Source organism: Primulina tabacum, chromosome 3 (genome assembly GCF_025594145.1).
Source record: "Primulina tabacum isolate GXHZ01 chromosome 3, ASM2559414v2, whole genome shotgun sequence".
Lineage (NCBI taxonomy): Eukaryota > Viridiplantae > Streptophyta > Magnoliopsida > Lamiales > Gesneriaceae > Primulina > Primulina tabacum.
Window position 1 is genome coordinate 4,563,823 of NC_134552.1, and position 22,078 is coordinate 4,585,900.

General features: G+C 33.0%; 3 protein-coding genes across 6 annotated transcripts; 1 reads left to right on the forward strand and 2 right to left on the reverse strand.

The window, feature by feature from the left end:
* Positions 1-3,166: 3,166 nt before the first annotated feature.
* LOC142539463 (UDP-galactose/UDP-glucose transporter 2-like) lies at positions 3,167-7,062 on the reverse strand. Its single transcript, XM_075644947.1, has 7 exons — positions 6,537-7,062; positions 4,837-4,865; positions 4,407-4,608; positions 4,084-4,326; positions 3,911-4,012; positions 3,713-3,820; positions 3,167-3,553 (listed from the first exon to the last, which is right to left on the reverse strand). The coding sequence occupies exons 1-7, from the start codon at positions 6,660-6,662 to the stop codon at positions 3,296-3,298; spliced, it is 1,068 nt and encodes a 355-aa protein (XP_075501062.1). The 5' UTR covers positions 6,663-7,062; the 3' UTR covers positions 3,167-3,295.
* A 2,180-nt stretch (positions 7,063-9,242) lies between these two features.
* Positions 9,243-15,039, forward strand: LOC142539465 (flap endonuclease GEN-like 1). Of its 3 annotated transcripts, XM_075644949.1 has the most exons (11): positions 9,243-9,532; positions 9,771-9,947; positions 10,486-10,656; positions 10,938-11,119; positions 11,239-11,485; positions 11,616-11,745; positions 11,974-12,446; positions 12,525-13,955; positions 14,085-14,237; positions 14,592-14,783; positions 14,879-15,039. In XM_075644949.1, exons 1-8 carry the CDS (start codon positions 9,338-9,340, stop codon positions 12,774-12,776), a joined length of 1,827 nt encoding a protein of 608 aa, XP_075501064.1. In that variant the 5' UTR covers positions 9,243-9,337; the 3' UTR covers positions 12,777-13,955; positions 14,085-14,237; positions 14,592-14,783; positions 14,879-15,039. The 3 variants fall into 3 exon arrangements, with proteins under 3 accessions (XP_075501064.1, XP_075501063.1, XP_075501065.1); XM_075644948.1 differs by having other exon boundaries at positions 14,592-15,039; XM_075644950.1 differs by lacking the exons at positions 14,085-14,237; positions 14,592-14,783; positions 14,879-15,039 and having other exon boundaries at positions 11,974-12,387; positions 12,525-12,789.
* Positions 15,040-16,166: 1,127 nt separating this feature from the next.
* On the reverse strand, positions 16,167-18,255 carry LOC142539466 (RING-H2 finger protein ATL7-like). 2 transcript variants are annotated; one of them, XM_075644953.1, is made up of 4 exons: positions 18,076-18,255; positions 17,458-17,533; positions 16,947-17,044; positions 16,167-16,868 (listed from the first exon to the last, which is right to left on the reverse strand). In XM_075644953.1, the coding sequence occupies exons 2-4, from the start codon at positions 17,530-17,532 to the stop codon at positions 16,517-16,519; spliced, it is 525 nt and encodes a 174-aa protein (XP_075501068.1). In that variant the 5' UTR covers position 17,533; positions 18,076-18,255; the 3' UTR covers positions 16,167-16,516. The 2 variants fall into 2 exon arrangements, with proteins under 2 accessions (XP_075501068.1, XP_075501067.1); XM_075644952.1 differs by lacking the exon at positions 18,076-18,255 and having other exon boundaries at positions 17,458-18,069.
* Between the last annotated feature and the right edge of the window lie 3,823 nt (positions 18,256-22,078).

The window sequence follows — 22,078 nt, forward strand, 5'->3', positions numbered from 1 at the left end:
CATCTTCCCAGGAAAGATAAACACTTGGTGAGCTTACGTTGCATATTCGAATATCCAGTATTCTATTACATATTATGAGTATCTCATGTACCAAATTAAATATTTGCAATATCAAATTACGTACTTCTCAAATAAAAACAAATACTTTAAAATTTTTATGCTTACTTGGGAATCTGTTTTTTTTTTATAGAAAAATATTAAATGATATGAATATGTCATCCAAATGCTTATTCCATGGAAATATCAATACTTGGTGAACTTACGTTGCCTATTCGAATACCTAGTATTTTAATACATATTGTGAGCATCTCATTTACGAAATCAAGTATTTGCAAACTTAAATTACGTAATTCTCAAGTAAAACTAAGTACTTTAAAATTTTCATGCTTAGTTGAGAAATTTTTTTTAAAATTATTAAATGAGATGAATATGTCATCCAGATGTATCTTCAATAAAAATACCAACATTTGGTGAACTTACGTTGCTTATTCAAATATCCAGTATTTTAATACATATTATGAGTATCTCATTTACGAAATCAAGTATTTGCAAACTCAAATTAAAATACTTCTCATTTAGGGAGTAAAATAAATTATTGGTAGACTCGAATTAGATATTTTTTGCACTAATTAACTTCACAAATGACACATCAAAAGTCACTCAATATTACTTGAAACTATATTTTTTATATCCCAAAATAATCAAAATTGAGTCTTAAAAGGGTAAATCAAGTATATGTGAAATCAAATTAGGTACTAATTGTACCAATTTAGGTAGCACGTTTTTTATTCACAAATCTCATCATCAAAAAATATTCAATATTATCTTCAAATTATATATTTTGACATACTCAATCGAATTTGAGTATTTAAAAGGTAAAATCAAGTGTTTATGAACTCGAATTATGTATTATTTGTATTAATTTAGGTATCACATTTTTGCTTCACGAATATCATCATCGGTGTCACTTAATATTAACTTCAAATTATATTTTGGCATCCTCAAATAATTGGATATGCGTATTTACGGGTTAAAATCGTGTATTTATATACTCTAATTAGATCCTATGTGTACCAATTTAAGTATCGCACTTTAACTTCACAAATGACACAATCAAAATTCACGTAATATTACTTGAAACTTAAGTATTTTCTTACACATTTGAAGTATTCAAATAGCCAAATCAAATATTTGGAACACGAAAATAGGTATTTTATCGATCAAAATAAGTAATTTTTCTAATTCAACAATGAGTGAGAAACTGTGTTTTTTCAAAAATTAGATGACATGAATAAGTCATCTTAATGTATTTTCAATGAAAATACCAACAATTATTGAATTTATTGTGATAGCTTGAAGATCAAGTATTTTCTTACACATTTAGAGTATTCAAATAGTAGAATCAAGCATTTGGAACTCCAAAATAGGTATTTTGTTGATCAAAATAAATATTTAATCTTATTTCATAATGAATGATGACCTATGTTTTTTTTAAAAAAATAAAATGACATGAATAAATCATCCTAATGCATTTTCATGAAAAGACCAATAATGACTGAATTTATGGTGAATGATCGAAAATATAGTATTTTCTTATATATTCGGAGTATTTAAATAGCGAAATCAAGTATCTGAAACCCCATAATAAGTACTTTATATGTCAAAATAAGTATTTACTTTTATTCCATGATAATTGAGAAACAATATTTTGTTAAAATTATATTTTAAATGGAGAAAAATGATATAATTTTTGTGGATAAAATAATATATTTATTTAAATAATAAAGGGTAAAAATGTAAAGTTTGCTTTATGGGTAGTTAAAACTAAATGTATAGATGTGTCAGGTACTGATTTTTAAAAAATTATAGCTAGGTACTGAATTCTAATTGAAACATTGGCAGATGCATTTTTTTGAAATTTACCGTTAATTTGATATGTATGATATTTTTTAATATTAAAACAAAATATTTTTACCTGAAATTTTTAGAAAAACTTTAAAAAAATAGTAAGTCTTTTATTAAATGATCTGATGAGACCGTATCACAAAAGACCTACTATTCTATTAAATAATAATTTAGATAATAAATTATTTCTAAATAAATATACTAAAACTCGACATAGAATAATTTTTTTCTCATTCAAAATTCGTTGTTAAATTAATTTAAATTTTTTACTTCACATTTTCGTCACCTTCTTGATATTTCATTTAAAATACCCAAATAATTTTTTTCTCAAAATAAAATACTATTTCACTTAAAAAATATATTTTGCAGGAATGACACCAGTTGAAAAAAGAAAAGAAATGAAAGCTTACTTCTACTAAAAGATGTGAATCCTTGGTAGGCCCTTGATTCTAACATCACTAGATTTAGACACTAAAGAAACGAAAATTTAACGAAAATAACAAGAGATCGATTCCGAAATAACATGAGATTTAACTATGTTATTTCGAAAAAATTTTAAAAAAATTATCGAAGAAATAAAGTGCAATGATTGTATCTAAAACGCTAAAACTTTAACTGAATTGAAGATGTTAAAATAAAGCATACGTCTGGCTGAAATTGAGAGAAATATTGCAAAGAGTAAATTGCTGAATTCTGTTGTTGATTGGAGTTGATCGGGCTCGTCTTTTCTTTTATACTTGCCCTTTATCATATTCTTTGAGTCGATCCCTCCACCCTAGATCGTGATCTGTTGCAGTCAGATGGGCCAAAATCATCCGTTTAACTTTTCTTGTGGGCTGGACTGATTTGTTTATTTTTTTGGATCTATAAAAAATAACAAAAACTTATGTGAGACAGTCTGATGGGTCATATTTTGTTAACCGGATATCTTATTTAGATCATCCATGAAATATTATTACTTTTTATGCTAAGAATATTATTTTTTATTGTGAATATCGATAAGGTATCCGTCTTACAGACAAAGATTCGTAAGACCGTCTTACAATAGACCTACTCTTATTATTTTATATAATATATATCATTAAATATACATATAAGCATACCGAAAATTGAATTTAGGTACATAAACAAAATCATATTAAATTCTAACCTAATATAGGAAGTAGATTATTCTTTCAATTGATATTAAATTATAATCCAACATATTTTTTTAAAAGAAAAATAAGTCAAATTTAATTATTTTTTTATAAAAAAAAAGTTCATTAAATTTTTTAGTCCAAAATTTCTTAAATGGATTTTTCTTTGGTAATATACCCTCTCGTTTAAACAAGCTTCCATCCATTTGTCACTTGAATTTAGCTTACAAACATGAAACCATAGCAAGAGACTCTCAAACCAAAGATTTCCTTTCCTCCTCTTCCTCACTCCCAACTTGAAATCTGTCATCTGAACTCTCTTCCGTCCGCAGCACATTTTCAACATTGCGCCGAGAATTCGCCCTTTTCTCGGGCGGCTTGTTTTCCGGCAACATCTTCAATACGATCCCCATTGCTATCAACAATAGCCCGGTCCCATGTTGGTCGGTTAAAGGCTTCGTGAAGATCATGTACGAAAGCAGTAACGTGACCGCCTTCCGTGCTGTGGTTATCTGTTACATTGGACATGGCTAATAATCTCTTCTCCAATATCTTCTCTAGTAAGTAACACCATTTTTGTTCTAATGTAGCCAAGAATTTGGAACCTAACTCATTTTGAATAAATCGTGATGCAATAATTATCAATAAACGAAACAAGATTGGGAATGTACCATAGCAGTGGTGGCAGCACCGAACAGAGCGACAAGGGAGAGGACCGAGACTTGTCCGACGAAGGTCGCCATGGCTTCAAAAACAAGAACTCCATATACATAAAGATGCTGCATAAAAATTCAATTTAACTTCTCGATTTTCCGCGGTCATTAAAAAGATCCAGTAAATAGTAATTTCACAGGACGTATAAGGTATACCTGCGAACAAGAAGTCCATGCCTTGGATAATTCTCCGGTAAAAAGCATAGGTGGAATCAAGAAAGGCAAGCCGACAAGGGTCGAGCAGAAGAGCATCTCTGTCTGCCAAAGTATCAGAAGTAAAAAGACACGGACAACAAGATGGTATAATTTTACGTGAATAAATATCTGACCTGCGTCGTTTCAGGATTCATGGTAAAGATAACTTCTTGGAGATTTCCTAGAAGCGAATCTAAGATTAATGCACCGGATACCATGATGACACCAATCATACTGAAGTTAGGTGAAGTCTGAGCATCGGCTAAGGTAAAAAGAATCAGACCCACTATCAAAAGTATGGCCGATACGTATTCTTGTGGTGGATATTTCCGTCTCAAACCTGGAATGAAGGCCCCCATCATCATCACTGGTAAAACCTGAGACGAAAATCCTCAATGGCCAACTCATGAGCCAAGAAAATGGAAGTTGAGTGTAAGAATAGGACACTCCTTTTTACCTTGGTTGATTTGAACATGATTTGTGCCGGATAATTTAGAAAAGCCAGAGAACCTTTGGTTAGCCCACTCGAACCCATTAGCACGGCTGATAGCTTAATATAAGTCTTCCAGGGATTCACCATTTGCTTGGTGGTGAATCCTTGTAAATATATCAGAAGGATATATACCCATCCTTGAACAAAAGTGAAGTACCATCCGTAACTACATTCAAACAAATTACAGAACTCATTAGAGCAACATTGCCGGAAAATAGAGGCGGACCCAGGCTGGAACCAGGAATATAGACGAGGAGCAACTTGGCGTATAGTTTAGAAAATAATTTTTTAACTTGGAAGATGATGTCTCCCGCTGGCCCCCAATCGGTCCACCTTGTTGATAAACTTCAAGATCGAACAAAAGTTTCATATATTAAAGTGAACCGAATCTGACCTGAATTGGAGTCTATTGTACACATATTCCTGAAAAATGGATGAGAAACGAGTCAATACTTAAAACTAAGAGCAGGTGGAGTTTGTTGTAAAATAATAAACCACACATGCTTTGATCGAGAAATGATGAAAATGATTACACTTTCAGAGCACTCCTAGTGTTGGGACAAACCTGTGTTTAAGACCTTTTGACTGAGGACCGAATTCATGTGTTTCTAAAATTTCTAAGTTTCGTTCAAAACACATGAAGATTTGCTCACAAGGGTTTTAACTTTCGATGCGACTCATCAAATAACAAAAGACGACACAAGCATTTCACCTTTAGTTAAGCCGTCGTCTCTCAGTTAATCTAACTAAGACCACTATGTTCTCTTATGACCAACCATCTAACAAGCTTGTCTGATTGAAAGGGATCACATATGCTAATTTTTTTAAATGGCAGATGATAACTTGCAATTATTTATGAGTATGTATGTATATATATATATACACTCAAACGCCATATAATATATTCCAATTTTCAAAAGTGGTTGTAGTTTGTTACTAAACATGATATGACGAAAAACACAAGGGTTTGGACCATGCTACAAAAGACGAAGATCTCTCAATGTAGTCCCCCCACCCTTTGGATTGGTCGAGACCCATCTGTTTCAAGGTGGGGACAACAGGTGGATCAAATCCTATCTAAGGCTATACATACACAGAGAGATCTTCTTTTGGTGTAGTATAGTGGCTCCGCAACAAAGATTATCATCTCACCAGAGGCTAACGAAAAATCTCTAACTGAGCCACATACGGCTATGAAAATTACAAATAAAATCTATTTTTTATATATATTTGAGATAGAAAGGATACACACATCTTTTACAAGGTAAGAATCAAAATGACAGCAGGTTGGTAACTGTAAAATTATATCGCAAACATGACATCAAAATCAAATTTTTACCACCAAATGGCAGTTGACTGAAATGTTCAAAATGCATATAAATATCTTGAAAATGACACGGGTGACCAAGAATTCAAACTAGCAAACAAAAACACCGTTTTCACTTAAACCAACAAAGAAAAAAACCCAATTATTTTATCAGAATTGCTTATTTTTAATCACTTTTTATATAATCAAATAACAAAAAATCAAAACACCGGCACAGACAAGAATATGAGAAAAATCAACTGGTCGACTTCATAAATAAAAGCTCACAGATATGCATATACAATTCAATCTCTCTTATCATAATCAATCAGCACGAGAACAACTGGCACGGAGAGGAGAGCACTTACCAATTACCATTTCATAAACTTTTAATATATAATATAATATATACACATTTATAAACTCCCTCCAACAACCAAGTTTTTAGAAATGCAAAATCAGCTTGATTTTTTTTTTTTGCCGGCTCTAGTGGGTTTGTTACAATTTGGTCCGAACCCGAAAAATCGTCAAAAATAAGTGACATAGGTCAACAGATGGCGGTAAACCATCGGCAAAATTTGAATTTTCATTTAAAGAAAAACAAGACTACCGGTGGGCTAGGCAAGTAAGCAATGCAGCAGTCAGAGTCAAACGAAAACCATTTCAAACTTCATCTTGGTTATCAAAACAAAAACAAAACAAAAAAGAAATAATTTTAGATCTCTAAAATCAATAAAGTATCAATCTTTTATCCAAATACAGAGAGAAGATGGGAATTTTGAACAAACCTCGCAGACTCCATTAACAAGATACCCAAAGAAAAACCCAGAAGAACAGATGACGAACTGCTGCCATCTCGGCCGGTCCGTGAGTGAAATCCCGAACAAAGAACGTGATTGCTCCTCGTTCTTCATCTTACTTCGCGACTAAAAGAAAACCCTTTTCCGTGCCGAAAGAATCTCTCCTAGCATTTGCTTCAAGTCTGAGTTTTTATGGGAAATGATTTCAGTGGTTCTTGCATGTTGACTTCCGGGTTCGTAGGGAGAGGAGGCGAAAGAAAAATGGGCAGGCGAATTTAATGATAGCGTATCGTCTTCACTTCGTCAACGCACAAGAATTTACACAAATATGGATTCTTCTAACGATAATTTAAGTCCCGATACATACAATACTCTGCGTATTTATTGTGTCATTTGTATGGATTACGGAAGAGAGAAAACGACAAAAACGTAAATTTCTTCAAAAACGTAAATTTCTTTGAGCTTAAGTATCTCGGCTCCCGGAGAGAGTGTGAGGGAAGCAAATTAGGGAGAAATCAAAGGCATATTGGGTGGAATGTTGCGGATTAATGCATGTCAAATCGCCTACTAACCACGAAAGATTTTGCAAATATTATTTTTTTTAATAAATTTTTTGTGAGACAGTCTCACGTATTTTTATCTGTACGATATTCACAATAAAAAGTAATACTCTTAGCATGATAGACATGAAAGGACCAAAATAACAAAAAAAAAAAACAATAATATAAGATTAAAATTACAATTTTATTTTTTTAAAAGCAAATTTTGCAAGTATTTTTGTATGTCCGGAAGTTTAAGTTGCAATCCTTTAAAAAAAAAGTTGTAAATGAGACAAATATTAAAATAATTTAAAACATGAATTCGAGTATATTTATTCAGAGTTCGTCTCTTGTGAGACGGTATCACGAATCTTTATATGTGAGACGGGCCAATCCTACTGATATTAACAATAAAAAGTAATATTTTTTCATGGATGACCCAAATAAGAGATCTGTCTCACAAAATATGACCCGTAAGACCGTCTCACACAATTTTTGCCATTCATGAATTATTCGAACAATTGATCGAAAAAAAAGAATCCAAATATTTTATTCAGAAAATAGTTATATTATATTATAAAATATTAAAACTCACGGGCATTTAGTGAACGGAAAAAAATAATTTGTGCTCGAATTCATTTCAAATTAATTGAATTTGGCACGAATCCAATGATTTCAAACACGAGATGAATATTATTTTCGGTCAACTGAAATATGTTGTAAGTCGGCTCAATTCATTTACACTCACGTCTCCCCTTTTATTCATTCGGGATCTCACTCTTTTACATGTTGATTTCACAGATTCTTCGTCTCTATAATATCTTGTTAAAACCGAGATAGGGGAGAACATGTATGCAGGCACACATTTTACTCCAAAAAAGTGCATGCCCATCCTGCCTTTTTAAAAAATAAGGAAGAGGAGATAGTTAGGTACATATATTACTCCATGAAGTACAAGCCCATACTGCCTTTTTTAAAGCCCGTTAGAATTCAACCCTCGAACACACCACTTGGGAGGCAAGAGAAGATAGAGTTTGGCACCCCAAAAATTGTGCTTTCATTTATTGCACACAAAAAATGTCAAACTATCATGTGGATAAACGAAGTGATGCCAACCTACATTGATTTTATAATATTTTTGGACGTCATCTCGACCATGTTCATAATGAATGTATATCTATCATATCAAAATTATGTGTGAGCGGATAAACGAGGTGATGCCAACCTATTTAACATTGATTTTACAATATTTTTGGGCGTCATCTCAATGATGTTCATAACGAGTTCATAACAACATATTAAAATTATATATGTGTGTAGTAGGTAAACGAAGTGATGCCAACCTACTTAACGTTGATTTTTGGATGTCATTTCAGTGGTGCTCATAGTGAATGTGCAATATATCATAACTGTATATACATACACACAAACTCGTATGAGACCGTCTCGCATATCAATTTTGTGATACATAATTTCAATTCGTCTTGACCCATGATAAATATTACTTTTCACGGTATGTATGAATCGGTTCGACTTAACTCATGAATATAGCTTCATAAGATCGTCGGCCCATATGTATCTTGAGTCGTGTGAGTGCTTTGAACGTTAAAAAAGCTTATCTTCTTGTTGCGTGTTAAGAGATTTAAATCTCTTGTTTAAAAATTTTATGTTGAACTACTTTATATTTATTATTCCTATCTTTATGAATAATATGGATAATTGTTAGATATGAAATTCTTAGATTAGGTCTTTTGTGAGACGAGTCTCACGAATCTTTATCTGTGAGATGGGTTAACCCTACCGATATTTACAATAAAAAGTAATACTTTTAACATAAAAAATAATATTTTTTCATTGATGACCCAAATAAGAGACCGTCTCACACAAGTTTTTGACTAATTCTTAAATATATAATCAAAATAAAAACTTTTGAATTCTAACTTCTTTTTTTTTTGGTTTTGCGATATCTTTACATCGATTTGGATTCAAATACTGTATTTCAAAGAAATCATAGAAATGGGTTGAAGAGCCCAAAACTGATCGTGTTTGGGCTTTGGAGGAGCCATTTTGTTTAAGGCCCATAAATTAGCGAAGATCCATGTCCACTAATAACGGCTAGTGCTCGGGGGAAAAATGGAAACAAGTAAATCCCAAAATTAACATTATTCTTTTCTCGTCCTTTGCCCCAGTTCACTTCGATCCACTTCTCAATATATCTGCAGTTTCCCTTCTTTTCGCGCCAGAAATACAATGGGAGTCGGGGGAAATTTCTGGGATCTGCTTAAACCCTATGCCCGATTCGAGGGCTTCGATTTCTTGAGGAACAAACGGGTTGCGGTGGACCTGTCGTACTGGATTGTCCAGCATGAAACTGCCGTTAAAGGGTATGTTCGTAAACCCCACATTCGCCTCACCTTCTTCCGTGCAGTTAATCTCTTCAGCAAGGTACGTTTAACCCTCTTTTGCTCGTTAATTGACGATGTCTTTGTTGAATTTTGTCTTGATCGAAACAAGAAGTTTATTTGAGGCTGTATGTGAAGGAGCTTTTGACTATTTGAGTGAAGTTTAATGGTTTTGATTCCAGTTTGCGCCTTTTTCAATCTTGTGTGTGTAGTTTTTTTTGGGGCGTTTGAAATTGATTTGGTGGTAACGAGGGTTTGATTTGTGTGTGATTAATTTGCAGTTTGGAGCCTACCCGGTTTTTGTACTTGATGGAACCCCATCCCCGTTAAAGTCTCGGGCAAGGATAGCACGGTATTGCAGAGCATCGGGCTTGGACTTATCAAGCAAGTTGGAGGCGGAAGAGGGTGTCTCGGTTGAGAGAAACGGGGCATTTAGGAAATGCGTGGAAGAATGTGTGGTGAGTGAAGTTGCTGTGTCGTTTTATTGTAAAAGTTATAATTTACTGGAAATACGACTTAAGTTGTGATTGGACTGAAAATTTTACATTTTGAAAGATGATATGAACTTGGGATTTGGGGTGAAGGACTTGGACTCAATCATTTTGACGGAAACAACATAAAATTCTAGAAGGAAGGATTTGCAATATGCGGAATCGGAAAGCATCCAAACAAATAAGATCCATTCAAATCATGGATTTGAAATTGCTAAGTTTGAAATTCTTCCATCCAAATGCTACTTATAGATGCAAATGCTCATTTTATTGTTAATCACTTATAAACTTTCTTGTCAATACAAAATTACCAAGCAGATTATTATTTGATTGAATAAATTATAGTTATAATTTAGTTAAAAATATTTTCTTTGAGAAAAAATATGAACTTTGTTATACATGATTTTATCCATGGAGTGAGTTAATGCTCGACTGCTTTCTGATGTCAGAGGTCCTTCATAAAATGGATTTAAGCTTATCAGAGTTTGTAAATGTGTTCTGGTAGGAATTGCTGGAACTCCTGGGAATGCCAGTTTTAAAAGCGAAAGGGGAAGCTGAAGCACTCTGTGCACAGTTAAATAGTGAAGGACATGTTGATGCTTGTATTACTGCCGACAGCGATGCCTTCCTTTATGGGGCCAAATGCGTAATCAAGCGATACCAGCCGAACTCCAAAGTGAGTATTCGATCCGATTCAAAATAAACTTGATTTTATTTTTGTTCTCTATAATTTACGAGGCATACTAAATTCTTTTTATAGATTTTAAATGAAAGAGAGCTGAATGTCATTCAGAAAGTATCTTTTAATTCCTCTAAAGCTTGAATAGACGATATATCATATTTGCACTTGAAATAATCACGAGACTATAAAGTTTAAAAAATTATTTAAATTTGTATTTGTTGGTGTGTTGTATCTGTTTTTTTTTAATAATTTCGCAACACTCTTTTAATGAACAGGAGCCATTTGAATGCTATCATGTAGCTGACATTGAGGCTGGTCTTGGTCTTAAGAGGAAGCATTTGATTGCTGTTTCTCTGTTGGTTGGAAGTGATCACGATTTGAGTGGTGTCCAGGGAATTGGGATTGACACTGCTCTTCGTTTTGTCAAATGTTTTAGTGAAGAAGAAATATTGGATAGGTTCGTGTTCAATTACATGTGCATATGCACTCTCTCTCTCTTACATTCTTGTATCTAGCTTTTAGTCATTGGAAGTTTGAATCAGAATGAAGTTTGAAAATCTCTTTCATGTTGTTCAGGTTGAATAAAATAGCAAAAGGAGATCCACTGGTAGTCCAGGGAAATATTGAATCTGGAGCTGAACTTGCACGAAGTTCTGATGAATATTCGCCAAAGCCTAGACTTCTTCATTGTTCACATTGTGGGCACCCCGGCAACAAAAGGGCTCATCTCAAATTTTCTTGTGAATATTGCAGTTTGCCTGCTGGCAAGAGTTGCTGGCTGAAGTCAGTAGGATTTAAATGTGGCTGTTCATCATGCAACTTTGTAAGCCTTTATTCATGCTTTTTCGTCCTTTTTCTAACACTAAATCATTAGTCTTGAACACTTCATTTTTTTATCATACGTTTTCCTTTTGCTCTTCTGATCTTAATTTGAGTTTGGTGTTTGATGCCAGAGCGGGAAAGAAAAAGAAAACAAGAAAATCGAGGCTTGGAGATTTAATGTTTGCCGAAAGATTGCTTCAGAGAGAGATTTTCCTATTGATGAAATTATCCATATGTATTTGAGCAAAAATAATGGGATTGGTACGTGACTTTAAGTTATAGTTGCTGTATATTTCATCCATTAATAAAGACCATCACAATAATAATGAAGAAATAAGAAGGATCGGGCATGTGTAATTGCCATGGAACACTTATTTCAACCCTCTACCTGATATCTTATCAGTTTGCTTCGTAAATAAAGGTCTTTGTTTCTCTCAAAATATTTGTTTTGGCGGGAATTTAGAATACATATTTTTTCACTTGTGGCAGATGACCACCCGTCCATTAGGTTCACAAGCCCACAGACGGAATTGCTGGTTGATTACCTGACTTATATGCAAAACTGGGAACCATCGTATATTAAGAAAATGTTGCTTCCAATGTTATCAACGTTATATCTGCGGGATGTGGCCTCCGGCCTGACGAATAACTTATTATGTGGACAGTACGAGTTCCACAGCATTCAGCGTATTAAAATAAGATACGGGCATGAGTTCTTTGTTGTTAACTGGAAGAAAGCTGTTAATACGCTTGGCGCTGTTTTACACACAATGCTTGAAGAGTCTGATATACAACAAGAGGAGGAATCTGGGGAAGTTGATGAATCTGTTGATTTTCTCGAAGAGCCAGACGTCCCTCATATTCGCCTTCAAGATGGCTGTTGCTTTTTGTCCACAGATGAAGGTATTGAGCTCATTCAAAATGCTTTTCCCGAAAAAGCTTCTAAATTTTTTGAAGAAAAGGTTAGTATCCATCTCCCTATCAAGTAAAAAATTGATCAACTCTTTATGTTTTTAATGATTTTGCGTCTGTTGCGACAGAAACTGAAGGAAATGAAATCACGAAAGAAGAAATGCACCTCAGGGTCTGAAGCAGTAACCGGTAATTCAGAATCACCCTCATCACGAAGTTTGCAGCTAAGCATTACCGAGTTCTATAGTTCCTCCAAAATTCTTTGCCAAAACAAGAACGAGGAAAACACAGGGAATGGTCATGGTTCGACTGAAGGCAAAAGGAAAGAGCCTGGTTCAAGATATTCCAAGTCTGTCAGGCGCCGACTCTTGTTCGGCTAAGCTGCTTTATTATGTTTATTGTTATCTGTAAATCCACAGGTGAGCTTACATGGCTGTGGATTTTGTCTGACGATACTTCTTGAAAGTGTAAATAATCCGTTGTGATTAGCTTGTCTTGGCTTTTCTTGAGTAAATGTTTCTCTTTATATGCCTGCTTCTATGCTTGAATCCTTTTCATTTATTGGAAGCAATCTAAGTGGCGTGAACGGTAAAATCATTACTTGTTTACACAAATCACCTTTTTTAGTTACCAATTAATGCAATTTTTTATGGATTTACATAAGGTGAACTAGGAAAAAAATTCACCCGTGTAGATTTCAATGGTACGGATCATTTTTTATAGCATGTCGCGCATACAGATTTCTCTTCTATTCATCATTAATTACTCATGCGACCGTTAATTCATTTATTTTGATGATGAATGAGATTTCTCTTCTATTCATCATCATTAATTACTCATGCGACCGTTAATTCATTTTTTTGATGATGAATGTAAGAAATTTTATGATGAACATGCTAACAACACACACATATATACATAGTTTTGCTATTCTGCACACCACTCGTGTCAACTTCTGTGTTCACCAATTAAGTCACAGAAGTGACACTCACCTATTGGATGTACAATTTTGATATGTTTCAACACATCCAATAGGTGAGGGACATCTCATTGGTGGACACAGAAGTATGCATGACTGGTGACAGTGTAGCAAAAATATATATCACATTCAATAGGTGAATGACACACTTCATTGGTAGACAACATAGCAAAACTATATATATGTGTGTGTGTTACATGTATGTGTGTGTGTGTGTGTGACATGTATACATATAAGTTTATATATATTTGTATGAAGATTGTTGATCTTTTAATCCAAGACATATACATGGTTGTATGCTCTCTCAGTCTCTCTGTTGCATCTCTCTCTTGTTAAATGGACTTGTTTTGACCATATATTATTCTAGACCCCAAAACTTCCCTAGACGGAGACAGGTTCTTCTTTAGGGAAACAAATTAAGAAAATTATTTTATTTCTATGTGCTCAAAATATTGGAAGCAGACATCAAGGAATCTCAACTTGTACATGGGGAACAGAGGAATTTGCATTCATGTTGCTAATGGTGATCTTACTTGCACTAGAATTGTGTCCGATCTGCTTCGACACACCAGCTATGAAGGTAGAACACTGAAACTCCGATGGAGTATTCCAGCAGAGGCTGTCGTTCTTTCAATTGATTTTTTAAAAGAAAATCTAGATGATAGTTCTAAAATTGTGTTTTATTTGATATTTCTGTGTTGTGTGACAGTGTTGGCTACTGGAAGTGATTTAGATGTTTTGAATTCCATATGGGAGACAAAGGAGAGGATAGAACTTGTCCTGACAAGTGCTCAAAGGTTAGGACCAAATGGGATTGAGATTGTGAAACATATCAAGAAGAAGCTTCATCTTCCTGTCACATGTAAGCGTGCATTTTGTTCTTCAAATTTTTGGATTCCCCACACCCATTTCCTTCGAATTGCATGTGTACGTAGATTAAATTTTAATATAAGATATAATTTTTTATATACTGAAGTATAACGAATTTGAATTTTAAATAATGGTATTATGGGGCATTTAGACAGAAAGTTGTCGTCTATATTTAATGATGAAAAAAGAAAATGGATAGCTCCAACGAGTTTGTTTCACCTGAGCCCGTCTAAAATTTGAGCTCGAAATATTGGTCTGAGTCAAATTTGATTGCTTGATCGAGTCTATCTCCGGTATGGCACAAAACTCGACCTCGACTAAGCGGTTATTCACATGTTATTTGCAGTGATGTCTCCCGAAAAGGCAAAGATGGAGTCTACAACCCAACCAAGCAACTTCTCAGCATACATTTTGAATAACTTAAGCAGTGATGACATTAATGACCTCTGGCGATTTGCGTTAGACAGAGACATTTTGAATAACTTAAGCAGTGATGAATCAGAAATTCTTGGATGCCATAATATTATAGAATAAGAAAGTGAGATTTATGTGTTAATTGTACATCAAAACTTGGTCCTAAAATTCTTGACAATTGTTTCTGGTGACAATTGTTTCATACATTTTGGGAAGCAGATGCAGTTCCGAAGAGAATCGCAAAGGCTATGGGGATACTGGGGCTTCGAAGAGAAAACGTCAGGTTCTTTGAGATGAGCATCTACTACAATGAAATCTTTATTTTAATGCTCATCTGAATGATTGCATTAGCATTTAAATTCCCACTTTTTTTAATAAATGACAATATGCACCAATAAGTCTCAATAACAAATCATAAATAATGATTATGCGAAATCTACGTACGCTTTTGCTTCCAGCGAACATGCTGTAGAATTCTTCATTGAAACAAGCAATTTAATCTTTCTGCAGAAATCTGGCAATGGCCTGAAACGAGCTCAGGAAGTCACTCTCGTTCAGTACCTGGCACGAGCACCATGAAGAGATCATCCATGCCCAACAATACGAAAGAATCCACAAGAAGATCCATCATACGACATAATTACACACAGAAGAAATACCCCTTTGGTGGGATGATGAACCATTACAATAATTTTAGAGCTTCACGGTTAACAGATCACTGGGTGTAGAACGTTCAGCTAAGTTCCAGCTTCCGAATATATAGTGATCAGACGAAGAACATTCTTCTGAGTACAAATAAAAATAACTTCATCAACATATGATATCAATTCTAAAAGTTCTAAACCTACCTTCAGGTTTGTGGGATACAGGTTGACAAGTGATGAGAAGTCGATTGTGTTGTGTACTGAAGATCAGACTGCCAAAACATCAGTCTCCCCAGAGTCTTTCGATCAATCAAAAAATTTGCAGAATGAGATGCTGTTTCATAACCTGTTGACTTCGGAGAGTCACGGGAATGATAATCCGGATCAAGAAATTTATTTCCCATCTAGGGAAATAACCAAGATGAAAATTCGGTGCAAACTCGTCCATCCACGGAGGACCAACGAGAAGGATTTGAGGATGTCCTGGTGGATATGTCAGGAAGCGCATTTCCTCGAATGGATTGGCAAGAATTTGAGTACACTTTTTTTAAACAAGATTGTACTTATCCATCAAACATATAATTGTTATTTTTCCTACGTTTTGATATTCATTTTGCTAATTTAGCAAAGACAAGATATGAAATATATCATTATTAGTTTGTTAGAATCTCACATACCCGTTTTCAAGATTCAACCCAATTTTGTTTCCTCGCCTTAAAACTTAAGCTTTTCACCAACATGGGAGCTTCACCACCACATTCAGCGCGAAAATCATCCAACCATTGTGTTTGTATGTGTGTGTTCTTTGTTCTTTAATGTCACAAAAATCATCTAATCAGTATCATTTTTAATTTAAGAAATCATTCAATGACAAACTATGATTTTTTCTCATTTTTTTTTCAAAATAAAGAAATCAGATTAAATACCATAAGTAGATTGTTGGTACAATAATTGCAGAGGATATACACATGGGTAAACTCCATCTCCAGGGAATGCTGCTGTGGCATCCAAATCTTAATAAGAACTTTTGGACACAAGCCCAGTCCTCTGAAATGTGAAACATGATTTACCATAAAAAAATTCAAACATGTCTAAATTATGCTTTCGCAACGCAAGTGTTAAGTACACAAATGCTCATCATTTTCCCCAATAGGTTTCTTGAGAACTTTCAGACGCAACAATCAGATTGAATCAAAATTGCAGGCATGTTATATTATGACCTCAATGTCGCTTCTCCATAGACCCTCGAGTCGATGTCAATAGAAACAGAATCTGCATTCCTTTGGTTGCTTCGGTTGCCTACTGCGTGAGCAATAGCTGGTAGCAGCCACTGCTGAGAATGCTCAACTGTAATCTCGGAGCTGTCGAAATATCCAGCTGTAGACATTGTATTTGTGTGACCCTGATTTCTTTCGGAAGATTCATCTACTGAAAGACGGCATATTGGACAGGTCAGCTGTTTTCTGAGCCAAGTATCAATGCAAGACAGGTGAAAAGTGTGACCACACTTTGGCATAATTCTCAACACTTCTTTCTCTTTGTATTCTGCCAAACATATTGTACATCTGCATTGGATAAAGAATACTGAATTTCTCGAGTAGAAAACAATTTCCAGTTGTATCTGAAATTCATAATAGACTTACTGCGCATCTTCCATTGAACTGAATGCTTCCCGATTGAATTTCATAGTCGGAATCGCATCAATTACAACTGGAGCATGGTAATTACCCCCATGTTCTTGCTGCCAAAAGGAAAATGAAAAATAATACAATGGACTACCGCATTTGGCATTTGCAAAGTAGAAAATCAAAAGAATTTTTGTTTTTTGTACTGATGAGTCACCGACTAAAATCATATAACTTTACCAAAGACATGCAACTTAACTTATGAAGCACACTATAGATGTCAAAACACTTGCAAAAATCATTGCTGCTTTCATTTATAAAGTTATACAAATTGCTGAACACATTGCTGAACTTCGATAATATATTTGTTCTCTATAAACTCCCCTAAAACCGAGCCAATTGGCACACATCAGTGCTGTTCTCGTAAGAGTTGAGGAAAACCAGAGATGCATTATGATGATAGTCCGCCAATCCAATGACAGAAAATTCTTACTGTAAAAGTACCTCAAAGAAGTAGTATGAAACATACCAGCTCAAGATCGATTCTCGAGTCGATCTCAAACGTTTGCTGCTCCTCCATCCGGCGGAGCCTCCTACAAATCATTCTAGTGCACACAAAAATAATGAAAGTTGCACTCATACTAAAGCCAACAATCGTGGTAATCAGATTCGTCCCTGAGCCTAACATATCTGTGTTCCTATTTCTACAATCCAAAGGATAAACTAGCAAAATAATTCCATAGAAAATAAATGCCAAACGGGACACTAACAAATTCCCAAATCAAGATTCATAAAACAATGAGGTTACGACTTGCGAGAACTGAAATACTATACTTAAAGTCAACCGTTAGTGATCCCACATCAAGAACACATCGAAACAACCACTATACTCATCAAAATCAAGATTCGGCGACAAAAAAAATGCTACGCCAATAAAAAAGACACAATCTTCAAAAGGGAAAGATCGAGATTCATCAAAAAACGGGGAGATTTGACCACTGGCAAACCAGTATTGCAAAAGGGTCAAACAAGAAACAAGATTGGTTCCTCTAAATGGATCCCAAAGCCCTTGGAGTGGACTGAAAATGGATCAAGCAGAGACCCGTCACACATAATGGATGAGAGTATAAAATAAGAAGAGTCTTACCATATTTCTCTTGGCTCTGCGAACTTGCCTTTTCAATTGGGTCCACATTAGCAAAGGATCCAACTTGTTATGGATATATATAAATCGACGGTTGAGGAGAGGGGTCCTCGGGATTTGGCGGCTAAAGAGGAGAACTAAGAAAGTTCCAACTGTAAAAATAAAGTTGATTCTGTGGGAGGATGAAAAGAAAGGCTGATTCTTGACAGGGATTCTTGGAGTTAGTTCCGTTGCATATATTTTTTTAGGTGTTTACTGTATTTGAGATTATCAATGAAAAATTATAAGTCACAAGTGATCCCCTAAATGGCAGGTAAGACATCACTAATGGGTTTTTTTAAAAAATATTATATTTTTAAAACTTATGTATTAAAATATTGCAGAATTGAAAAGATGGTAAAAGTATTACAATCCGGAATTTGAAACCCCGGATTCATATTTTTTTTAAAAAAACGTGACTACCCACTGCCCACTTCACTTATTTAAATGAAATGAATTCCCTTCAGTTTTCTCACCAAGTTTCCTTTCATTTTTAGTAATAACAAAAGTAATAATAGTAATTATAAATATTTTAATTACAATAATTATAATATTCATTGTATTATTGGAATTAAAATATGTATAATTATTTTTATTACTATTGTATTTATTATAATTATATGTTATTATTATAAGTAAAGATAATATAATTATTTACGTATTATGAAGTACTATTTATTTGTAAAAGAAATTAGTTTATTTACAGTAATTAGTTTTATTATCAATTTATTATCAACATATACGTTTTATTTTTACAGTCGAAAATTGCAAGTAAATTTCGTTTAATATGTAATATGTAGTTACATTTTTTTGATAAAAAATATAATATTTGTTAATTAATGATTTTTTGTTTGCAAGATGGCTGAGAATACGGATAATGTGTTGTATTTGCGGGATAGACACATATCAAATAATATCAACGCTGAAAACATGGATGCACTAATTCCGCCACGTCGGTCTGACAAATGTCTTTGGAGATTGCTTAACGCTGAAAACATGGATGCACAAAATTCACCAGTTGGGAAAATGTAGTAGACTGAGGGATTTTAATGGGCCTGATCGTGGGGATAGTATATCCAACCCTACCATCTTCAATAATGATATAGTCTCCTACGTAAAGTAAGGCCCTCACAGTATCCATATCTGCACCGACAAATATGACATAATGTATACAATCATAACAAAATTTAATTATGTATTTATTACACATATATTAAAACTATGACATAATATAGACAATCATAATAAAATTACAAGAATCACTTACAAGTTTATTATTATTATTATTAGAATTTATATTGTCAAATCAATTTAATTAAAATTTATATTTAATAATACCAATATTTGTTTTTTTAATAATTAAAATATTGTTATGACTTATATTAAAAATTTAAATTTCTAAACATGTGTAAGTATAATTTTCAAATATATCAATTTTTTATATTAATAATTTTAACACGGATTATACACGGATTCCACACGGATCTGATACAGTAATTATTATAGTTATTATTATTACTATTGTTATTACTCAAAAATACTATAATTAAAATTATTATAGTTATTATTATTACTATTGTTATCTCCGTGACTGTTATTCTGACTACACATTGTGACTATTATTGCTACTGTCATACTATGTTTTAACAACACATTTGTGACTATTATTATCATTATTATTTAAAGTTAATCAGTGCAAATATAAAAATTTAAATTATTAATAATAAATATAAAAGACAATAAAATTATGTTATTTTTATTACATTAAGCTAATTTTCATAATATTTATTGATTCAAGAATAAAATTCAGTCAATCAAATTTAGTTCAATAAATCAACCAACAATAATAAATATAATAAAAAAAATAATAATATTACCTCTTAATATTGAGAAAAAAATCTGAAAACCGGTGTTGGAAAAAAATGTCTTCGGTGCTCGGTGATCGAAAGAAAATTGCTCGTAAGGGAAAGGAAACTTGGTGAGAAAATTAAGGGAATTCATTTCATTTAAACAAGGGAAGTGGGCAGTGGGTAGTCACGGGTGTACCGGATTCATGTGAATCCGTGATGCTGTCCCGGTCTGAATCCGGGACAAACAAACAAAAAAATTGAATCTGTGGTTTCAAATTCCGGATTGTAATACTTTTACAAACTTTTCAATTCTGCAATATTTTAATACTGTCCTGGATTCATACCGGGACATCATCACGGATTCAAATGAATCCGGGACAAACAAAATTTTTTTCTTTTTTTCAAATTCCGGATTGTAATGCTTTTACAAACTTTTCAATTCTGCAATATTTTAATACATAAGTGTTTTAAAAATATAATATTTTTTTTAAAAAAACCCACCACTAATTGCCATAAAAATCCAGGTTTTTTTGGCCATAAAGTCATGCTTAAACAGCTACTAAGCTATTTTTATGACTCTAAATAAGTGGATTTTCAGGATCTTCGTATTCCTTCTAATTTATCGAAAGTTTCTCAAAACTTGAGCTGGTTCGATGTTAAAAAAGATAGAAGATATTATATGAGTGTTTTTTTAGTTCTCAATTAGCTTCTGGTTTGGTGTGATGAGTTAAATCAATATTTTCATAATCAGATCGATGATTGAAGTAATCTATCTTATAAACACGATCCAATCAATCAGACTGTTCGATCGAACAAGGGATTGAAAAATGTAATATATATAAAGAATGCCAAAAACTTGTGTGAGACAGTCTCACGAGTTGTATTTTGTAAGACAGATCTCTTATTTGGGTCATCCATGAAAAAATATTATTTTTTATGCTAAGAGTATCACTTTTTATTGTGAATATCGGTAGGGTTGATCCGTCTCACAGATAAAGATTCGTGAGACCGTCTCACAAGAGAACTACTCATAAAAAATAATATAATATAATAAAAAATAAATTTTAAATCTTAAATACGTGAATAATAACAAAAAAAATATTTATAAAGTTTAAAATCTAAACAAAATTTATATAATTATTTATATTTCAAAAAATAAATCAAGATAAGTTCTGACATTATTAAAATAATATTTTTAACAAGTTTAAAAATCCAAATTATCATATATATAAAAATAAAAAGTAAAATTTAAAATATTAAAAAAAGATACAAAAAATAATCAAATTCTAAAAAAATGTAAAAATGTAAAAACAAGAATTAAACTATTTTGATTGTTCTGATCGGTTCTTGATTGGCTTAACAATAAAAACAATTTATAGGCTAAGTTCGAACCACACTCGTGGTCGGTTCTGGGTCGAATCAGTCGATCCCGTCCGTTTTAAAAACAATGAGTTAAATGTCAAATTTATTGAACAAAAGGAGTGTAACTCTATGTTATATCTTATGTATTATATCCGCTATGATTTTGTACAAAACATTAATTGATGTTGTTGTGAACCCCATTCTACATTTATTTTAACTCAGAAAATCAATTTATATTCTTTTATAATCATATCAAGTGTAGCACATACTAGAGTCCCTTTTAGAGTTTTCTCTTTTTTAAAATTCAAAATTAATTAATAAAAAGAGTAACTTTCTTTAAAATATATTAAAAGTATTTCATATCCAAAAAAACTAAAAACAATTTTTTATTACATCGATGTGGAATGTTTTTTGTTTTAATGTAAAATTGAAGAAAGTTTTTTGTCTATTGAAATATATTATGACATTACATCATTAGAAGTAGTGATTAAAAACTTGAGCATTTTAAATGTGCCTCGAAACTCATTCTATTAATTTTTTTACTTATAAAATTGAAAGGCAAAAATTTGTGTGAGACAGTCTCACGAGTCTTATTTTATGAGACATATCTTTTATCTGGATCATCCATAAAAAAATATTACATTTTATGCTATTAACATTACTTTTTATTGTGATTATGCTAATAACAATATTTTTTATTGTGAATATCGATAGGGTTGATCCGTCTCACAGATAAAGATTCGTGAGATCATCTC